The 21,533-nt window shown below is 52.6% G+C and overlaps 1 protein-coding gene across 8 annotated transcripts in view; it reads left to right on the top strand.

Annotated features, from left to right (window-relative positions):
• TACC2 (transforming acidic coiled-coil containing protein 2) overlaps window positions 1-21,533 on the top strand; it is a 204,041-nt gene that overhangs the window by 73,748 nt on the left and 108,760 nt on the right. For 7 of the 8 annotated variants that reach the window (XM_077779596.1, XM_077779591.1, XM_077779592.1 and 4 more), the window contains exon 6: window positions 15,763-15,888. In XM_077779596.1, coding sequence (XP_077635722.1) covers window positions 15,763-15,888 — 126 coding nt within the window. Of the gene's footprint in view, window positions 1-36; window positions 58-15,762; window positions 15,889-21,533 lie in introns of those variants that run through there. The other variant, XM_077779595.1, reaches the window with a different exon arrangement.

The following is a 21,533-nucleotide window of genomic DNA, read 5'->3' as shown; positions in this document are numbered from 1 at the left end:
TCGTCCCCAAAGGCAGGCGACACTCCGCGCGAGCCATCCGCGATCGCCCCGGGGCGGGTAAGTGCGCCGCGGCCACGGGCGGGAGGGCGGCGGGCGCCCGGGGTCAGGGAGGAGACGGGCGTCCCCAGGACCTTGGCCGCCAGACAAAGGCGTGCTGGAAGTGGTGGCCGCAGCTCGCTCATCTTTTCCCCGAGAGGCACTGGCTGAGGGCAGGAAAGAGGCGAAGCACGCATTTGTGGCCCCTGCTGGCAGCGGAGTGTGTCTGCGGGGCGGCCGGCGGGTCCCGGGCGTGTGCCCGGGAGGCTCGCTCCGTCGCTGAGACCGCTCGGGGTGCGCGCCCGCGGCCGGGGTCCCCGCCCAGGGTCAAGGTCTCCGCCCGCGGTTGGAGTGCGCGCGCGTGGCCGGCTCCTCGCCCGAGCTGGGGGTCCCCGCCCGCTGCTGGGGTCCGTGCCCGGGGCCGCGGTCCCCGCCCATAGGTGGAGTCCCCGCTTGCAGCTGGGGTCCCGGACCCGGGTCAGCGCCCGCCGGGGGTGACCCGGCTCCGCGCTACCCCCGCGGGGGCTCCTCCCGAGTTCGAGCGGTGCCACCCGGTCGCGCGCGGTCACCCCGGCGGGCCACGGCGGCGCGTGGATTAGCCGTAAAACTGCACTGCATTTCCTCCGAGTTGGGGACTTTTAAATTCTCGAATAGTTACGTCAGCGGGGCCGAGCGCACTTCAGGGAGAGCACGTGACCCGCGGAGCTTTCCCTCCGGCGTCCTTGACTCCCAGGCCCCAGGTTGAGGCTTCCTTGGCCTCTGGACGTCCCGGAAGGAAAGGCGACTGTGAGACCCCCGATTCCCTGCGCTGCGCTGCGCTGGCCGAGGGCGCTCAGGCCGTGTTTGGTGTACCCGTCAGTGGTGGTCTTTCCTTAAAATGGCATCATCATCGTCGTCGTCGTCGTCGTCAACCTCGGGGGATTATCATAGTTGTTCTGATCAACTGGCTCTGTCAGATGCTGGGACACGACCTTGTCGCAGTGGGTTAAATACAACTGAGGTAGTGCGAGAAAGTGTGTCTCCAGGCAAGGGTAGACTGGGGAGGTGGAAATGGGGGCGCAGAGTCCGGAAGGGCAGCCGGGGGGCTCAGCGCTGCGACACTGTGTGCAGGGGGACTTGCGGCTGTCCCGAGCCCCCGCTAGCACGGTACTGGAGATCAAGGGCCCTGGTGCTGTTTTCTATGTGTTTTATGCCAGAAATGGGCGGAGATTTGTTAGAAGGCAAAGAACTCTGTGTTCTTATTTCTCTGGGATTCGCCATGAGGCCACATTTCAAAAGCTGTTTTCATTGTAGTATTTGGAAGTGACTTTGGAAACGTCCGGGGCCATGTCCCGAGGCTGGGTTTCATCTGTGGTTTCGTCCATTCTGAATCACTTGCATGTTTCAAAGTCGAATCTTCACCATTGTTTTCAGGGGCCCTTTTGACTTCGATGGAGCTGGAAGGAAGGGTTTGCTGGGGATTGGGGAGTGGGCCACTCCCCAGCCCCCAGCCGTGGGCTTTCCCATCAGGAGCTCAGGCTGTGAGATCATGGAGAGAATAGGACCGGTTGTGCCGGGCAGGTGAGTCCCCCGGTGAGTCCCGTGGGGCTCCTTCTCACAGGCTCTGCCCTGGGCTCAGAGGAGAGCGGGAGCAAGAAATAGGTCAGGAACTGCCCTCCTTGTGTGGAGGCCACAGCCAGCTCTCAGCCACCGGTGCCTCTTCTTCGGCTGGTGCCTTATTGCTGATCCCTCCTCAGAAGGTACTTGCCGAGCCTCGGGGAGGCCTGGCCGCGAGGAGCACAGCCCACCAAGGCATCAACTGCTTATGGACATCAACCCAGCAAATGCGCCCCTCTGGGACACCCCGGGTTCCCCTGTCCATCCTCTTTGGCTCTCAGTTTGAGCACTTACAATATTTTAGCTGGAAGGAAATTCGAAGATCAACGTTGCGTTTTACAGATGCCAATAGGGAGGCTCGGAGAAGTCCAGAGTCACGTGCGAAGGTGGGACTCAAACCCAGGACCCCAGACACCTGGCGCGGTGTTCCTTCAGCCGAGTCCTGTGGCCTCTTTGGTCTCATCCCACTTTGTACTGTGGTTATTTATGTTTGTCATTTCTATGGAGACAGACACTGCTCGAGGGAGGACCTGCCTAGTTTGTGATACAGTCTGCAGGGGTGACACAGGCCTGGGGGCTCAGTGGTGGTGGAAGTGAGTAAGACACGGCCCCTGCTTTCAAGGAGCGGTGAGAGTGTGTGTGCGTGTGTGTGTGTGTGTGTGTGTGTGTTAGAGATACACCTGAACATACACCACTGGGCAGGCCTTCTGAGGGGGCTAGCGCCCAGTAGGGGATGTCTGGAAATGTACGAGGGTATTTTGCGTGTCACCGTGACCAGAGAGGCCACCACTGACATCTCTCTGCTGAGGGTCCGGGATGCTAGGCATGGGATATTCCTATACAACCAAGAACTATCTCATCCACAATGCCGATAGCACCCCTTAGAGAGGACTTTGCAAGGGTTTGGGGAATTGGGAGAGACCAACTCTACTGGGAAGATGAATGATGGAGGTCTATGGGCTTTGGAGGCCTCAGGCTGCAGGTGTGGATGAGGCTGGGAGAGACCGAGGGCTGCGTTAAGAGTGTGCGCACGCGCGTATGTGTGCGTGTGTGTTCTATGGAGATTCAGTTCCACAGCCAAAAGCAAATGGTTCTTGGATAAACTGTGGGTTGGGTTTACAGACCCTGGTACCTTTTGCTCCATCAGGGAAGGTCTAGGAAGCTGGTGCTGGAGTTCTCTGACTCTCCCTGGGCAGAGGAGCAAATCTAAGAGGGAGGAGGCTGCAGAACTGGGTACCCTGGTCTGGTCCACTGTGACGCACGTGAAATCTGGTTTGGTGACTGGGTTTTGTCTGCCTCTCCCCCACCGAGGTCACAGTCCTTTGTCTATAACCTCAGTAATCATTTCCACAGCAACTCACTGGGATGACAAAACAGCCCAAGGATTATGGAACCGTTCAGAAGAAAGGAAAGACATGAAACAAAATGACCTGGGGAAACAAAAGTTTGTAGGGACGTGGCTCTAAAAATAGCGCCGAAATTTGCCAGGGCCTCCAGAGCCATGATCTGTGGTGGAAGTTTCATCTCAGATACGCTGGGTATCAGCTGTGTCCCCCTTTCCTTCCTCTCTGGTCCCCTCTGGTCTATGCTTTCAGCCTGTCACTAGGCACAGGTATTCAGCGCTGCCAATTCAGAGATAGCAAGGTTCCCAAGAAGGATTTTCCCTGGGACGGGAAAGGCAGTGTAGAGAAAGCTCCCAGTTTAGAGCCTGAGCTCCTATATTAGAGTCTCTGCCTCACCCTCGCCGGCTGTGGGCCCTTGGGCAGGTCACTAACCGTTTCTGAGTCCCGAATTCCGTCTCGTAGCGGTGAGGACACATATCCCTGCCCTCCTGGCTCATGGAACGGTGGGGGCAAGTGCCATCATGTGCCCACAAATACGTGGCAAACTGTGACGTGCTATGCCCACAGGGAGTCCTGGTTCTGTTTGTCACCTGGCTAGGATTCAGTCCATAATACCTCCAAGAGCTGATTTTTATTGGTATTATTTTTATTTATTTTTTTAAAGGTTTATTTGAGAAAGAGAGAGGAGAGAGAGAAAGAGAGCACAGCGGTGGAGGGGCAGAGAGAGAGGGAGAGAAAATCCTAGGCAGGCTCTGCGACGTCAGTGCAGAGCCCAACGTGGGCCTTGAGCCCACGAATTGTGAGATTGTGACCTGAGCCGAAATCAAGAGTCAGGTGCTCAACCGACTGAGCCACCCAGACGGCCCTCCAAGAGCTTATTTTTATTGTCATGATTTTTAGATGGAACTGAGAAGGTGGCTAGTCAATACTGTTCTCTTATTTGGAAGCTGGTCGGCCAGCGTCCGGGTTTTGTCTGTTCCCCTGTTTAACTGGTCATTTATATTTCGCCCAGAAAACAAGGAAAAATAACAGAATAGGGAACTCACTTCAGCTGTACTCACAGAGAGCCAATCTGGGGAGAAAAATGGAAAGAAAAATGGAGCAGCTCCACGGGCTCATATGCAGGTGTGGCTGCTTCCGGTCCCCCTCATCCTTCTCCCTGTGCACTCAAGTCCACGTGGGGCCCCGCTGCCGTCTGTGTCATTTACAGCACGTGGCTTCGGGCCAGCAGTCCCAGCGTTAAGCTCTCAAGGGCCAGGGCTTGGTTCACATCAGGATGGTTCCCCCAACGGGGGCCCCGTTCCAAAGAGAAGAGGCGGGAAGAGGGCTCATGTCAATGTCAGGAGCGTCTTTTCCCTCCTTCTTTCATCCCTCTGACCCTGGGCTTCCCATGGCTGCCTGCCCGCTAGCTGCCTCCTTCCCACTAAAAAAGGAAAAGGCCCGGGGCACCTGGGTGGCTTAGTTGGTTAAGCGTCTGACTTTCGCTTAGGTCATGATCTCACGGTTCGTGGGTTCGAGCCCCGTGTTGGGCTCTGTGCTGACTGCCAGCTCAGAGCCTGGAGCCTATTTCAGAGTCTGTGTCTCCCTCTCTCTCTGGCCCTCCCCTGCTCACGCTGTCTCTCTCTCTCTCTCCTAAAATAAATAAAAATTAAAAAAAAAAAAAGGGAAAGGCCCCATATAATCTTGCATCGTCTTCAATGAAGCTCGTTCACCTGTGAGTTACCTGGCCCAGGAACCTGCACCCAGGGACCAGCTCCTGGGGTGTCTGGCGGTCAGCTGTGTGCCAGGGTCTCTCTCCTCCTCAAGAGCTGATAAGACCCTGCCTCATGTCGCCTGCCCTCCCTGGGCTTAGAGTCGTGCTTGGCAAGCCCACGTCCTGGCTTCCAGGGTCCGTGACCCTCTGCATCGGCTCCCCTCTCTGCCACTGTGGGGTAGATGCCTTTGTTCCTTCCACAAGGTCTAGGCTTCATTGCAGTCTGTGTGTGTAGGGAGAGCTGTCCGGGGTATCTGTGCTACTTGTGTGGTTTTGGAGTTGGGGGGGGGAAGAAATCTGTGACCCTCGGAAGAAACCGAGGACTCAGCAAGGTTTACGAAAACCAACAAGTAAACTTTGGCCTTGTCTGTGTCAAAACACTCAAGGCATTCGTTCAGACTCTGGCTTGCGAGCTGAGATGCCTGCTCTTAGCTCGAAAGAATTAGAGGAAGCGGCGCTGGTCTGAATTAAGTGGCAGCGAGGACACTCTGGTGGCGGCAGCTGTTAATATCTTTCTGTTGTTGCTTCTTTCCATGCGTCCATACCGCCAACAAATACTTACTGACGCCTGTGATGGGATCGACGCCATGCCTTACATAGGCTTTGTGCTCTTAGCCCTTTCAACAATGTCTTCAAGTTACGCAATTATGTCCCCATTTCACAGGGTCAGAAACTGAGGTTCCAAGAGGTGAAGGAACTTGCCCGGAGCTAACATGGCTCGTCAATGGCAGAGCTGGACTCCGGCTCCGATCCGTCCTCTCCAGAGCCTGTGCCGTCTGGTACTTAGACTCGTGACCCACCTGCCCACCCCATGGATGGCTCAGTTTGATTTCTGTGCCGGTGTTCTGGTGGAGATGAGTCCCCTGTGGGGTTCATGCCCTTGGCCAGGATCTTGATCCCGGAAGCGCTAGCCCGTTTGGCCTTGTCCCTCTGATCGGGGACAGCTGCACCATCACTCCCCTGAGCGTGTGGCTTTTCCCAGCCCCTGGGTGGGATAGTTTCAGTGTCTCTTGAACACAACAGCGGGTCCTGCCTCCTTGCCTTGTCCTTCCGGAATGACTTTCCTCCCCTTTGAGCTTGTCATCAACCCCGGTTCTTGGGTTCATCTTCCCCAAGGGGTGTGGGACTGGCGGCCCAGTTGTAAGGCACGATTACGTTGCGTACGAGAAAAACATCTCCTTCCTCACCTCCTCCTTACCACCGGGTCTCCTGGGAGTTGGAGCCTCGGGTCACCAGGTCACCCCCTCCCTCCCGTCCTTGAGTTCTAACCGGGAACCTGGTGCCAATGGGGGCACTACCCAGGGCCTCTCCCAAGCCCCCCTTTGCCAGCCGGGCCAGGGGCTGCGCCTCTAGAGCCTCGGGGTTTGCGGATCCGGAAACCACCGGGCCGGAAGGGAGGCGAGAAGACGAATGGTCCAAACCTCCTCTCGTGAAGAGGCGCCCAGAACCCCGGGGGGAAGCCTTCGCCCAGCTCGTTCGCGCTGGCTCACCTGTTGTCCTGGGCGAGGCTGACCCCACCAGGCCACTTTGCCTGTCACTATTTGTCGCCCATCCTTGAGAGAGAGGCCGCTTGAGGCGTCCCGTTTGCCCGTGAGGCCTGGGGTCGAAGCAGCCAGGACGGTGCTCAGCTCAGTGTGGCTTTGGGTAGAGCGACTCCCCGCCCAGAAATGGGCTGTCCTGTTGCTTCAAGTGACAAGAAGCCTGCACGGCGCCCGGCATGTAGTAGATGCTCATAGACATCGGTTCCCTTTGCTGCCACCTGGATTCACTCCTGTCCCATGACTTGTGCTGCTGCTCACACAGAGCCTGGGGTTTGTGTGGCGTGAAGGGGAAGCACCCACACCAGGGCCGGGGAGAGGGGCGTGTAGACCGCGTAGACGCGCCTCCCGCGTGTTCTGAGGGGAGGCCCCCGTCATGTGTGTATGCATGATGCCATCCTTTGCAGAACGCCTCCCCGCGGCCAGGGCCTTTGCCCGAGAAAAGTTCTATGACTGGGCTCGACCCCCAGCCGCTCCCTGTTCAGACAGAGGCCAGCCACTGCCTGCTTTGACAGATGGGGAAACTGAGGCTCCAAGGAGGCTTCCCCCAAGGTCACACAGCTCTTTATTGCCGGAGTGGATCCAATTCCTGCCGTCTGGCCGACTCTGGCCTCCTGCTACCTCCCCCAGGGAAGGCGGGGAGGGACCTTATTCATCAGCAGAGGCCCAGAGCCTTCCTGACAGGGAGTGTGCCCAAAATGTTCGACACCTTAAAATTTTGGCCCCCAAATATGCAAAGCACAGCTCATAACGGAGACGGACAAATGTTCAATTGTAAGTGTCCATAAAATGTCGTGTAGTATGACTCACATTGTTGGATATCATATCATTTACTCTCTGATGCCGCTGGCTTACCTCCCTGCGGGCCTGTCTCTAGCAGTTCATTCATCCCCGTGAGTGTTTTCCTTGCTGACTCCGGGCCAGGAAGCCAGCAGGGAACGAGGTAGAGGGTCCTTTCCCTGTTGCTGGGGCCATGATCCACCTGCAGGCCTGTCCCCCCTTCCTGCCCCACAGTGCCCCTCCCCACCCCAGCCCCCCCCCCAGCTGGCCTCGCCGCCCCAGGGGCCTCCACCCCCTCCACGTGCAGCTGATTGGTGGCGTGCCCACGGGAGGAAGGGCCTGGGACACAGCATGGGTTCCTATCGTGGGGACAGGCTCAGTGGCAGAAGGCGTGCGTTCTTGCCACTGGGGTTTCTTTGCCAAGTTACTTAATTCCTTGGGCCTCCGTCTCCTTTTGTAGAAAATAAGCTTTCTGCCAGCTACATGGGGGTGATGGAGAATCACGAAACACAGCCTTGGGTGAAAGTCTCAGATACTATACAAGTATAAGTACCTGTGTATTTTTTAAAGTTATTTTTAAAAATTTTTAGTATTTTTTTTTTAACCGAAGACTGAGTCTTTCAATCGCTGGGCTTTCGTCTTGGGGAGTGGAAAATCTCTCTCCTCCCTGACGTGGGCTCTAGGGTTTCTCAGGCAGGTTGCTTTTCTCGGAGTCGTGTGGGAGATTCTGCATGTCCCTAGCTCGAGCCAGGCCCCCCACGCCGTGGGGGGGTGCCTGGATCCTGTGCCTTTGGACTTGGCTTCAAATTCTGACCCCTCCTCACCCCTTCCCAGGGCTGGACGGGCGAGCGTGTGCACAGCTCTCCCCTCCTGCCAGGCAGATAGAAGCCCTTAGCAACGCCAGCCTCTCTTATGATGATTTGTCATCATTATCAGCGCTTTCATTGTCATTATTTAAATTTGCTACACCGTTTCGTACATGCTAAACCCCTATCACCGACAGGAGAAACAGTGCCCTTGAGACCTGGGTCAGGCCCCTCATCTGTCAGGGTCTCAGGCTCCTCCTCTGCTCCCGGGCGCGGCGGAACTCTCTGGTTTTAGGAATCCCATGGTCTGTCCAGCCCCGCTCTTGTCCCTGGCCTTCAGGATTGCCAGGTCATATCCTCCTCACTGCATCGTCTGCCAGGTCAGAAAAAGGACAAGTTGTTCTCTCGAGTGACCGAAAAAGCAAGCATTGCCCGTCCTGGGCACATGCCGGGCCACAGTGCTGTGGGCCTGCTGAACACAGTGTCTCAAGCTGAAGCTGAAGCAGGTGTGTCCTGCTCCTCACGCCACAGGACCGAGGGCTCGGCTCCAAATGCCGAGGGGGAGACCCAACACGGATGCGTGTGTGTGCGCTCCGTATGTTATGTGCCTCTGCTGTGGCCCCCAGCCTTCGCCAGCTGGGTCATGCCCGGCGCGTAACGGGCCAGCAGCTCGTGAAGATGTGAGATGTCAGAAGATTCCATTTGGCTGATTTATGGCAGGCTTTGCTTCTCTTTCTGAAACAGGAGTGAGCAGATGTGAGCCGCACGGGGCTCTAGTTCAGCTGTGCCTGTGAGAGCTGCACCCATGTGTTCCGGGGTGTGGTGCACGGCTTCCGAGGGGCCTTGCCCTGACCTTGGGGGCCGCCTGGTCATTTTAAGACCCATATGTTACTCTCTCTGTGTTAGAAAAAAGGAAAGGTAGCACATCAAAACCACAGACTCGCTGATGTTATGACTTAGCATGATGAATATTCTTTTATTTTTTAAAGCGCTTATTTATTTTGAGAGAGAGAGAGAGAGCACGCGAACTGGGGAGGGGCAGAGAGAATCCCAAGCAGGCTCCGTGCTGTCAGCACGGACCCCGACGCAGGGCTAGACCTCACAAACCGTGAGGGCATGACCTGAGCAGAAATCAAGAGTCGGATGCCTCACTGACTGAGCCACCAGGTGCCCCAGAATATTTCCTTTCAAACTGAATGACTGACTTTGTTAGAAGCTGCGTCTTAAGTAACTAATAGTATAGAAGGTCTAAGGTATTATGTGCGAGGTGTGAAGTCAATAACGTGGTTTTCCAGCCAATTAGATACTCAGAATCCAGATCACTTTTGAGTTCTCCCTGCGGTGTTTCTCTGACTTACTCCCCACGCTGGCACATAGCACCACCTCCCGAATATTCTGCTCCCCTGATCATAAATCTCGGATGCTCCTCATAACCCCCAGCCAGCAGATTCTTGGCCTGACGTTTGAGGCCTTCTCCAAGCTGGCCTGGGCCCCGGCTGCCCAGGTGTGCGTCCGCGGCTCCCCTCCTGGGCGACCCCATCACATGCCATGCTGTGTCCTCTAATGCAAACGGAATTCTGGGACACTGGGGTGTGGCTGTTTGCCCGCATGCCTTTGTCCAAGAAGTTGCTGTTCCTGAAATAACTTCCAACTTACAGAAGAGCCACAGGGAGAGTAGAAAACTCCCATATCCCCTTTGTCCAGATGCCTCAACTGTTGACACTTCACCGCATGTGCTTGGTCACCCTCCTGGATTATCCTCTGTCTTTTTCTGAATCATTTGAGAGCCGGTTGCAGACACGAAGCTGCCGGCCTCCAAAATTCAAACCAAAGCAGACACTGCACTGTTCACTTGCCCCAGAACGAGGGCGCTCCAGCAGGACGCCATACAGCCATCCAACTGAGACATCACCCAGGCATCAGGACCCAGTCGGACTCACCAGCTCGTCCCCTTTTCCCTCTGGTCCAGAAGTCAGTCCAAAAGCATGTGTCCTACTCGACATAAGCTTGTGGACTCTTCAGTCTGGGAGAATTCCTCAGTCTCTCCTGGTCTTTCATGACCTTTAAGAGTACAGGTCTTTCCTTCTGGAAAAATCCAACCTGCGTCTATCCATAGTTTTCTCATATTCTGGTCAGTCATCCCACGGAAGTGACGCTCTGCTCTTCCCAGCGGGTCACGTCCCGGAGCACAGCCTGACGATCGTCCCTCCACCGGGGATGGTGATTGTGATTGACACCTGAGTGGATCCAAGACCACACGATGTCCCTTTACTTCTTTTAAAAAAATTGTTTTCCATTTATTTATTTTTGAGAGACAGGGAGAGACCAAGCACAAGCGGGGAAGGGGCAGAGAGAGAGGGAGACACAGAATCTGAAGCAGGCTCCAGGCTCTGAGCTGTCAGCACAGAGCCCGACGCGGGGCTCAAACTCACAAACCGTGAGATCATGACCTGAGCCGAAGTCGGATGCTCAACTGACTAAGCCGCCCTGGCGCCCCATGTCCTTTACTGCTTTAAACCACCCACCCACCTCCGATGGCTGCCTGAATTGACCACCGCCCTCTGATGGCTCTGCAGCGGTGATTTTGCTTCCATCCTTCCTCCTGTGCTGATGACAAGTTGGCCTTGTCCTGGAAAGAGGGACATTTCCTTCTCCCCCTTTCGTGCATTTGTTTATGCCTTTGTATCTGTGTGAACTTGTGGATTACTACTTTCCTGGATGGATTAGAACCCATTAGTATCTGAATCTGTTGTGCTCCAGTGCTCCCAGATTTGACCAGTGGCGGCCCCTTGGAGGTGATTCTTAATGTCCTTTTGACCTCTCTGGGCAGAGGGAGCTGGGAAGTAGAGGTATGTGAGCGTGTGCATGGACACGCACGCGCGCACACACACACACTCACTGCTACACCCAGTTCTGTGTTTGTGTCATACCTCTGATTGCAACGCTGCTCAAGAGTGCTTTAGAGCCTAATCACCTGCTGTATACGTACATCCTCTGTGAAAACCTGGCTCCCATTACCCTTGACGTGGTTATTTTTCTGCCGCTCCCCCGTCCCTTGTCCTGGGACCTTCCTGGGCCTGTCCAAGACAAGGGAAGAGAAGCCTCATGGCTTTCCTTCCAAACCATCAGAGAGGGAGAAGAAGGAGAGGATTTTTTTAAATCTGGAAATCATCTTGCACTCCTCTGTCCGCTAAGCACGTTGCTTGCCCCGCCCCTCGGGGGACTTTTCCAGATCGCCCCACCTGAGAGTACCCTGTTTTTCAACGATGGTTTGTTCCTTTACCATCCTTCACGGTTCTCCTTATTTTAGACTTTGAACTTCCTGCGCTCTTGATCAGCCTGTCAGCTCCGGAGTGTGCAGTCCCCCATTTCTTTTTGAAACCCCTTTATTGAGGTATGACTGACATGTAAAAAGCTGTCCATGTTGAATGTGTGTGACTCGCTGAGTTTGGGGATGAGTACACGCCTGGGAAGCCCTCATCACCATCAAGCCGTAAACACGGCTATCACCTCCCGAAGTTTCCTTCCACTCCCATTATTAGTATTAATTATCGTTATTATTTAGTGATTCCCTATCAGACTCAGCCTGGGGCCCTGCCTGGGGGAATAGGTGCCATGTGTGGAGCTGAGGTGCTGGCTTTTTAGACTAGAATGTGACTGTCTTCCTTTCTGAAGCAGAGTCCTCTCTGTCTCAGTGTCTAAAGGGCGAGTGACTCATGGCCCTTTGGAGGAGCCCTTGTTGATGCCAGGGCCCCTCCCTGACATTCCAGCAGGAAATCAACCCTTTGCTGGCCTGACTAAATTTACAGTGGGCTGGTCGTGGCAGCTGGTGACAGCAGCTGGTGGTTAAGATCTCCGACAGATTTTTTTTTTCCCTCCGAAAAATATTTCTGTCACTCTCATCTCAGCGCCACCATGGGGAGAATTTAGAAGCCATTTATAGCCTCCTGCAGTGGGTCCAAGAAGGGCTTCTTCATGAGAACCCCCCACTTACCCAGAAGTCAGCTCTCCCCCATTCTCAGCCGTCCGGAACATAACTGGGCCACTAGGAAGTAAGACAGAAAGGCCTTCGAGCTGATGGTGCAATGCGAATTTGACAAATGTTTTTTTTAGTAATTTTGTGGGGTTCAAGCTAACGGATGTACATGTGTATACACACACAGTTTTATTTTAAAATTATTATAATTATGTTGTACGGGAGGTTTACAGACCTTTATCAGTGCTTATTAACTCTCGATTTACACACTGTTCTAACGCCCAGAGCCGTGTGTCTCAGTCTGCACATGAGAAGCAAAGAACTGAAGGCGTAGAGTAGAGAAGGGTCAGGTGGGTCAGCAGAGGTGCTGGCTGACAGCCTGCGAGTGAGGGGCAAGGCTGAGTTGGGAGCATCCGTGGTGGCCGTGCAGGCCACGGTGCCTTTGCTTTTACAGATGGAGCAGTCACCTGGCTGAGATCCCAAGGTGGGGCCGGTCCAGAATCCAGCCCTCTTGACTTAGTGTACGATTGTGCTCTTAGTGCCCCAGCATACTTCCTCACTGACATCATAGTGACTGAAGGTGCTGATTGTGTGTCACTGAGAAAACATTTCATTATGTTCAAGATTCTCTGTTCGGAAAAATCAGAGGAGTGTCCAATAGGCTTTGAAACATAATTCCTCCCAAAGAGAATAAAAATGCCATCCNCCTTCCAATCTTCCACTGGGACCTTCATTTTCCCCGGTGGTGCCAGAGGAGCAAGGGGTGGCTGCGTTTGTGTCTTGGGTCAAGGCTGACAGGCCCGTGGAAAATGTCAATACGGAAGCGGAGACTTGACCCTGCGTGTCCCGTCTCATAAAACTCACTGAGCTACATACAAACTGAAGCTGTTCCCTGGCACTTAAAACTGTCCTTAAACATGTTTTCTTATTTATTTTGCTTGTAAAAGCAGTGGGTGGTCAGCACAGAACTAGAAAACAGACATAAATTCAACAGGAAAAAACACTCCTGGGGCACCCGGCTGGAGCCTTCGGTGGAGCAGGTCATTCTTGATCTCGGGGTTGTGAGTTCAAGCCTCACGCTGGGCGTAGAGATTACTTAAAACCTTAAAAAAAACACTCATAATTTTGCTACTGAAAGAGAATTAGTATTAACACCTTGGCACGTGTCCTTCTTCATTGCTGGGTGGTTGTTCACTGTGTGCTTCCTGCCTGTGTGTGTATACATGTGTGTACATATCTACATCTATACACATGGTATATAAACACTGATATACACATGCACATGAAATCTGGGTCATGCTACCGACAGCTTTTTAAAAAAATATTTATTTATTGGGGCGCCTGGGTGGCTCAGTCGATTGAGTGTCCGACTTCGGCTCAGGTCATGACCTCACAGCTTGTGAGTTCGAGCCCCGCATCAGGCTCTGTGCTGACAGCTCAGAGCCTGGAGTCTGCTTCGGATTCTGTGTCTCCCTTTCTCTCCAGCCCTCCTCTACTCATGCTGTATCTCTGATTCTCTCTCAAGGAGAAATAAACGTTAAAAACTTTTTAAAAATTATTTATTTATTTTGAGAGTGAGCGAGTGGGGGAGGGGCAGTGAAAAAGAGAGATGGGGAGAGAGAGAATCTCAACGTTGTCAACACAGATGTCAACACAGAGCCTGACGTGGGGCTCAATCCCACGAGGCATGAGATCATGACCTGAGCCAAAATCAAGAGTCAGATGCTCAACCAACTGAGCCACCCAGGTGCCCCCCCACCCCCACCCGTGCTACTGACAGTTTTAAAACATTTCCTTAGTTAATGATGGACGGACTTGCCTCTAGGTGCGTGGAGATCTACCTTATTTTTTTAAACAGCTGCCAATAAGTCTGTTCTACAGCTGTGCCTTAATATGATTAACTGTCCCCAACTGTGGGACATTTTGGTTGTTTCTAGCTTTTTTGTTTTGCTTTGTTTTGTCTTGTTTTTGCTATTATGGTCTCAGATGCGGTCCACATCTTTGCTCACACCCTTAATCATCATAAAATAAATTCTTGGAAGTACCGTGGCTGGGTCGAAGGAAACAAAGTCTTTTCTGGCTTTCAGTGTGTGTCGCCAAAGCTCCTGGGTGATGTTTTTCCATTCAGGTTTTTTTTTTAATGACTTTGGAAAGTCGCTAATGCCTGTAGTTTAGGATTCTCTGAAGAGTGGTCCAGAGTCCCTGCTGCCTCCCCGATGGCTCCTTCCTCTTCCCCTTGTACCCATTTCTCTCTGACTCCTCGGCCCGGTCACAGGCCCCGAGATCGAGTTCTGGGGGATTTGGAACGGTGGGTGGGAAACTTGGAAGAGGAAGGGAACATCACAAGGTCCGTGGGAGTAAACTGTCAGGTGTGGGCACAAGCATGTGCTGGTCTAATCATATTTACAACACAGCTTCAGGAAATTCGCCCTGGGCCTCCCTGCCTCTCATTCATTTCAATGCTAAGGGCCTCACTTTGTGGCAGAGCATTGGATAGGAGTTTAGGGCTGAATCTTTGACTTAGGATCTAGTTCCAGTCCCTTGACCTGGCCTTGGAATCTGGTTCCTGTCCACCTCTCCCCTTCCCGGTCTCCGTCATCCACACTCCCGCAGCACTGACCTCCTGCGATCATTGCTCCAGAATGCCAGACTCCTTCCTGGTTCAGCGCTTTCAGATAATGTGGCTTCCTGTCCTGCAGACACTCTGCCTTTCTCTTACTCTTCAACCTCTGGGACATGGCCTAGAGTGGTGGTTAAAACATGGCCCCTGGAATCAGGCTTGGGTTTGTACACTGGTTCTGCCCCTTACCGGCTGTGCAGCCGAGGGCAAGTTACACAACCTCTCTGTGCCTTAGTTCTCATACCTCTAAAATGAGGGTCATGATGGCACCCACCTCCCAGGGCCGTCGTGAGGATCAGATGTGGTGATATCTATGAGCACTTAGACTAGCAGTCCCTGGGTGGCTCAGTCGGTTAAGTGTCCGACTTCGGCTCAGGTCATGATCTCATGGTTTGTGAGTTCGAGTCCCACATCAGGCTCTGTGCTGACAGCTCAGAGTCTGGAGCCTGCTTTGGATTCCATGTCTCCCTCTCTCTCTGCCCCTCCCCTGCTCACACTCTGTCTCTCTCTCTCAAAAATAAATAAACATTAAAAAATTTTTAAAAGATAAATAAATGTCTGACTCTTGCCTAAGACTATAAACCCTATGAGGGCAGGATCCACCTTTTCCTTGGTCACAACGTAAGAGTTGGTCTGAAATCAGGATCTGCCCTCAGAAGAAAAGTGAGTGTCCTGCTCCTCACTGCCCAGAGCCAGGTGCATCAGGAAAAAAAAAACGCATGAACTAGTAAGATGTACCTGATTATGGAAGGGGATTCCCAGCAGAGTGAGCTGTTGTGTGACAGTGTGTGACAATGACCTGTGTCCCTCTGCACTTTCAAAGCCAGCTGCTCTCGGAGGCTGTCTGGTGTCCACCTTCTCAGCAGATGAAGGGCCAGTGTGGTTTTTAAAAATTTCTAAGGCATATAGATCAAAACTTTAAAAAATACAATTAAATGAATTACTAGAAAATGAAAGGACGCAGGGCCAGGATTTCTCATTCCTGAGCACTATTGACACTCTGGGCCAGAAAATTCTTTGTGGTGAGGCTGTCCTGTGCATTGTAGGATGTTTAGCAGCGTCCTGACCTTTATTGTTAGAGTCAACAGACAAAATTACTTTATCAAGTCGCTCTGCAGGCTCCTAAACACTCAAGTCTCTGTGTTTTCTCCCCTGGGCCAGCGCCACCTGTGGGTCACACTTGGAGTAGCAGCAGATCCTTCACTTCCTGAAAGGCCCTGCTCGGGCTCCAGATAAAATGTGCTGTTCAAACACGTTGGAAACTTTAAGGAACATTTCTGAGCCTTGGTTTTTTTTCCCTTCTCCTCTCCCCAGGTCACCTGTAGCAAATGACGTCATCCAGCCAGCTGCCCTCGAGGACTTGGAAAACCCACTGTTAGCTGCCTCTCCCCACCAGGGTGAAGCCATCAGCCAGGACGCCAGAGATCTGACAGCCCAGAGGTACGGTGGGGTCTGGGCCTGCGTCTGGCGGTGGGACCTGGGTCCCGGTCCCTGAGGCTGCCTCCCTCCTCTCCCCTCTTCTCCCCTGCACACCACCCCTACATATGTTTGCACGGCTCCTGTGCACAGGGCTGGGGCCTCTTCTTGGGGCCTTAGGGACACCAAGAAGTCCCTGCCCCAATAAGCAATATAGAGATTTGTTCCCTTGTGATCTTCAGGGGCCCCTGTTTAAAATAGAAGTCCTCTGGGAGAGAGGATGTGCTATTTATACATCTCCAAGGAATGACTCAGTTGGCTGCCTCTGACCTCCCAGGACACGAGCTGGGTTAGCTGCTTGCTTGGCCTTCTGGTGGTGGGGGGAGCAAAGGGGGTCCAGCAGCACCATGGGGAAAGGGACCGGGTCCTTGTGCCTGTGCTNCCTGCACTTGATGCCGCTGCACCCCCATAGCAACTGCACTGTGCATAACCCGCTGGCACTTTATTTAAAACAGGTTTGCTCAGAATCAGCCTCAAGACTTGGTTCAGATGCCAGTACACACACACACACACACACACACACACACACACTCCACACTCTCCTATCTTTCTCTGTATGCATGCTCCTCTCCGCCACCCCCTATATATATACATAGAGGTTTATTTAATGCGCGCACACACACACACACACACACACACACACACACTCCTATCTTTCTCTCTATGCTTGCTCCTCTCCACCCCCCATACATATACGTAGAGGTTTATTTAATACACACACACATTTTTCCATTTTTCTTGAGATTGAATTCACATATGACATTGCATAAGTTCAAGGTATTATGCACAGGTGTTTTAGTTTATGTTTGTATCAGTAAAGCAGCTCCTGTGTGCGATACCGCATGGCAGCAGGGAGCAGGCTGGCCCCCGAGCTGGGGAGCTGGGGGGGTGCACCCACCCCCATTTTACAGGAGGGACCCAAGGGACAATGGGAACCACTGGATGTGGCTCTGTGGCTCCCAGAAGACTCACGTGTCATCAGGTCTTGTTAGTGTTTCTGAAGTGCCCTCCCAGCCCTGAGACTGTATTTTTTTTTAATTTTTACTTATTTTTTAATAGTTTTTAATGTTTATTTAGAGAGAGAGAGAGAGACAGATTGAACACAAGCAGGGGTGTGGGGGGCAGAGAGACGGAGACAGAATCTGAAGGCTCTGGCTCTGAACTGTCAGCACAGAGCCTGAAGCGGGGCTCGAACCCAGGAACAGTGAGATCATGACTTGGGCAGAAGTCAGATGCTTAACTGCCTGAGCACCCCAGATGCCCCCCTGAGACTGCATTTTAAATGATTTGTCCCAGACCATACAACAGGCAGTGATAACTGCTCTTAAAGCTAGGGCTGAAGACCCCTCCTGTGCCCCAGGCACCGCCCTGAGTGTGTCGCATTGAGAGTCTCTGTAAATCCTCCAAATACCCCTCGGAGGTGGAGGTGACGGGTTCTGTTAGGAGCCCCTTAGCCATTTTACATATGAGCAGACTGAGGCTCCGTTTGGTTCGCATGCTCAAGGACACGTAACTAGAGAGTGGCCGAGCTGGGGTTCCGGGCAGGTCCAGCCTGCCTGCCACGCCTGTGTTCTGAACTTGACCAACTGCAAGGGGAAGCAGGTTTCCTCCTCCCACAATGCATGGGGCTCCGCCTACATCCCTGGCCTCTTTCAAGTCCAAGGAAGATGACGCATTATAGAGCTGTGTCACCTCTGACCGTGACCAAGAGTGATCACAGGATGCAGGAAGGAACCAGTGGTTAAGTACAGATTTTATCTGTGCTGAGAACTTGGCCGGCTTTCTGGTTTTATGTCCCAGTAGAAAGATGCAGGTAGAGTTCAGTGAGCAACTTTGGCACCTCGCCGATGTTATTGAACATTTGTCTGGAGTCGCGTTATCTCGGTTTTACTGGAAATCAGTAGAAAAGAGGCAGCGCTGATAGCAGCAGGGATCGGTCTGGCTTTGGTCGCCAACGGCTTCCACAGAATATTCATCATTTGCTGATTCCGTATTTGTGAACTCGCCTCTTTCTAAGATTTATTTGTAACCCCAAGATCAACACGCATTGCTTGTGGTCATTTGTGAACATGTGCGGAGCAGCAAAAAATCTGAGTCGCCTGGGACCCATGTTCCCAGCCTGGGTGGGGGAAGGCGCCCTGTCGTCGTCGTCGTCTTCTTCTTCTTCTTCTTCTTCTTTTAATGTTTATTTATTCTTTGAGAGAGAGGGAGAGAGAGCGTGCTAGCAAGCATGAGCAGGGGAAGGGCAGAGAGAGGGAGACGCAGAATCCAAAGCAGGCTCCAGGCTCTGAGCTGTCAGCACAGAGTCCGACCTTGGGGCTCAAACTCAAGGACTGTGAGATCAAGACCTGAGCTGAAGTCTGACGCTTAAGCGACTGAGCCTCCCAAGCGCCCTGCCCTGTCTTCTTACTGCTGTTCTCATGCTGTAAACAGGTATCCACACGGTATACATAGGGCCATGGTTTTTTATAATTTTGTGCTTTTTGTTCATGATCTTCCTGCTTAAAATGGCCCCCAAGGGGGGGTGCCTGGGTGGCTCAGTTGGTTAAGTGTGTAACTTCAGCTCAAGTCGTGATCGCTCAGCCCATGAGTTATAGCCCTGCATCTGGCTCTGTGCTGACAGCTTGGAGCCTGGAGCCTGCTTCAGATTCTGTGTCTCCCTCTCTCTTTGCCCTTCCCCTGCTCACACTCTATCTGTCTGTCTCTCTCTCTCAAAATTAAAAAATAAAGATTAAAAAAATCTTTTAAAAATGGCCCCCAAGGTAGTGCTGAAGATGCTGTGTAGTGTATTTAAGTGCATGAAGGCTGTGGTGTGCCTTCCATAGAAAATATTCATGTTAGATGAATATTTGGTGGTAAGTTATAATGCTATTGGCTCTAAATTCAATGTTAATGAATCAACGATATCTATTAAACAAGGTGTTCTCACACAGAAATGCACATAAAATAAGGTTACGCAGTGATGGGTTGACAAAAATGTTGTGGTCCGAGGCTCAGAGGAACCTAATCCAGCTTAACCCGCTGGCAACATGGTTCAGAATTCCGCTCCGGTGACAACGTGATAGAATGTAATTACTGCGAGTAGCAAGTGTCAGCCGGACCTGACCTTGCAGATCCCAGGGAATAACCAGGAAGGGCATTCTGGGTGGGCCCTGGTGGCTTTTTAACCTCAGAAGTTGGCCCTGCCTCCCCACCCCACCTGTCACCTGCTGGGGCTGCTGTAGCAAAGGACCACAGGCCAAGGGCCTATAAACAGCAGACGTGTACTGTTCACGGTTCTGGAGGCTGGGTGTCCGTCAGGGTGGGGGCGTGAGGACCCCTTCCCTGCTGCAGACTTCTGGCCATGTTCTCATGTCGGGGTGGGTGCTGAGGAGCTCTGTGGGGTCTCTTTCAATTGATTAATTAATTATTTAGAGAGAGAGAGAGGATCTCAAGCAGTCTCTGCACTATCAGTGAGGAGACAGTCTCAGGGCCCGAATGCATCACCTGGCAGATCATGACCTGAGCTGAAATCAAGAGCTTGGTGCTCAACCAACTGAGCCACTCAGGCATCCCCTGTGGGGTCTCTTTTATAAGGGCACAAATCCCGTCTGTGGGGGCTTCAGGACCTAGTCACCTCCCCAAAGGCCCCACCTCCCACTTCCAGTGCATCAGCAGGTAGGATTCCAACATGTGAATTGAAGGGGACACACATATTCAAGCCACAGCATCACCCTCAGAGCCCCTTGCGTGTCCTGTGTAGGGTGGGGACAGGAGAGCAGAGAGGGAAGCGCACGGCTGAGGGAAGACTGAGACCGTGTGCTCTAGAGGTTTGCTCCCCCTAGGAGTAGGGTTGGTACTTTAAATTTAACAATTAAACTTAAATTTAAATTTAAAAAATATATTTTTTTAACGTGGAACTGGAGGGTTTGCTCGAAGCCACCTTTCTCCCTCCCTCCCGCTGACCGATCCATTCTCTGGTGCCACATCCTTCCCTTACAAGAAGTCTTCTTTCTGACTTGGAAAAAAGAGGCACCCCCAGCTCTGAGGCGGCTCTCAAATACAATGAAAGGGTTCTGTGCGCACCCCCTCTCCACAGCGAAACTTGCTTCTTCCCCAGGGAAGAGCCTCGGAACCCGCTCGAACCTGGTTGGGCTTCAGACCTTCGAGAACGTTCTGCAAATGACTGCGTTGTCCGTGGCCCATCTGTTCAGTATCTTCAAGACCGTTTTTAAAGCAGCAGGATTGTTTTTTAAATAAAACTTCCCAGCTGGACCACACTTAGTAAGCAGAGTAAAAACGGGGCACTCTGCTTACATCCTGGAAGTTCTGTGCTTTTCCTTTAGCCAGGAATCCCAGCAGAGAAGTCTCTTTAAACCTTGAGGGTTCCCTTGCACACAGCTGGAAGGCACTCACCTGACTCCCGTCCATGGAGGTTAGACTCTCATGTGCATCCAAATTTACAGCACGCATGGCTGCCCTGCCCCTAGGGTCTCGGCCTCGGGAGCCCTGGGGGGAGCCTAAGACTCTGCATTCCTAAAAGACCCCAGGTGGCGGTGCTGCTGGTCTGGGGGCCACACCTGGAGAACGGCGAGGTGAGGCAGGGTCGTTGTCCTCACCTGTCTGGGCATCCGCAGCTCCTCCGGACCGGAGACATCTGCCCAGCTGCTCCTGGCCCGAGTTTCTGGCTTCCACCGTCAGACAGGAGAGCCAGGAGCGGGTGTGACTCCAGCCGATGTTGTGGCCTCGCTAGAGAGTTACCACATTAGAAACTTCGGAATTTTCTGAAGTTGAAAAGTACAGGGAATTCATGCCGACTTACAGCTTCTGTTTTTCCTCTTGCTCCAGAGTCACGCGGTGTACTGTGATGGCAGCCGTTTGCACCGAAAGATTTTCCGCTGTGGGTATGTGTGCGTGGGCTCAGCTGCCTCGCAGAGCTTAGCCAGGCCTTTATTTAAGTGAGCACCTTATTGTAAAAACTGCATGACAAAGTGAAAGCATTATTGCTTTTTTTTCTTTTACGTTTATTTTTGAGAGAGAGAGAGACAATGCNGATTTTCCGCTGTGGGTATGCGTGCGTGGGCTCAGCTGCCTTGCAGAGCTTAGCCAGGCCTTTATTTAAGTGAGCACCTTATTGTAAAAACTGCATGACAAAGTGAAAGCATTATTGCTTTTTTTTCTTTTATGTTTATTTTTGAGAGAGAGAGAGAGACAATGTGTGAGCAGGGGAAGGGGAAGAGAGAGAGAGGGAGACACAGAATCCAAAGCAGGAGCCAGGCTCTAAGCTGTCAGCACAGAGCCCGATGCAGGGCTCGAGTTCATGAGCCCTGACATCATGAGCTGAGCTCAAGTCAGACGCTCACCCTACTGAGCCACCCAGGTGTCCCCTATTTTTTTTTAAAATTTAGAACAGGGATCACCCAAAGATCTTCTCTAAATAACAGAATTCCAAAAAAATAAATAAATGAATAAAAATAAATAAATGACAGAATTCCTTTGTGCTGTTTGAAAGGTATGGGGCACCTGGTGGCTAAGTCAGCTAAGCATCATCTGATTCTTGATTTGGGGTCAGGTCGTGATCCCAGGGTCGTGGGATCAGGCCCTGTGTTGGACTCCATGCTGAAGGTGGA

This window comes from Crocuta crocuta, unplaced genomic scaffold (genome assembly GCF_008692635.1).
Source record: "Crocuta crocuta isolate KB4526 unplaced genomic scaffold, BGI_CrCroc_1.0 scaffold138, whole genome shotgun sequence".
Taxonomy (NCBI): domain Eukaryota; kingdom Metazoa; phylum Chordata; class Mammalia; order Carnivora; family Hyaenidae; genus Crocuta; species Crocuta crocuta.
This window is presented reverse-complemented; position numbering and strand designations above follow the sequence as displayed.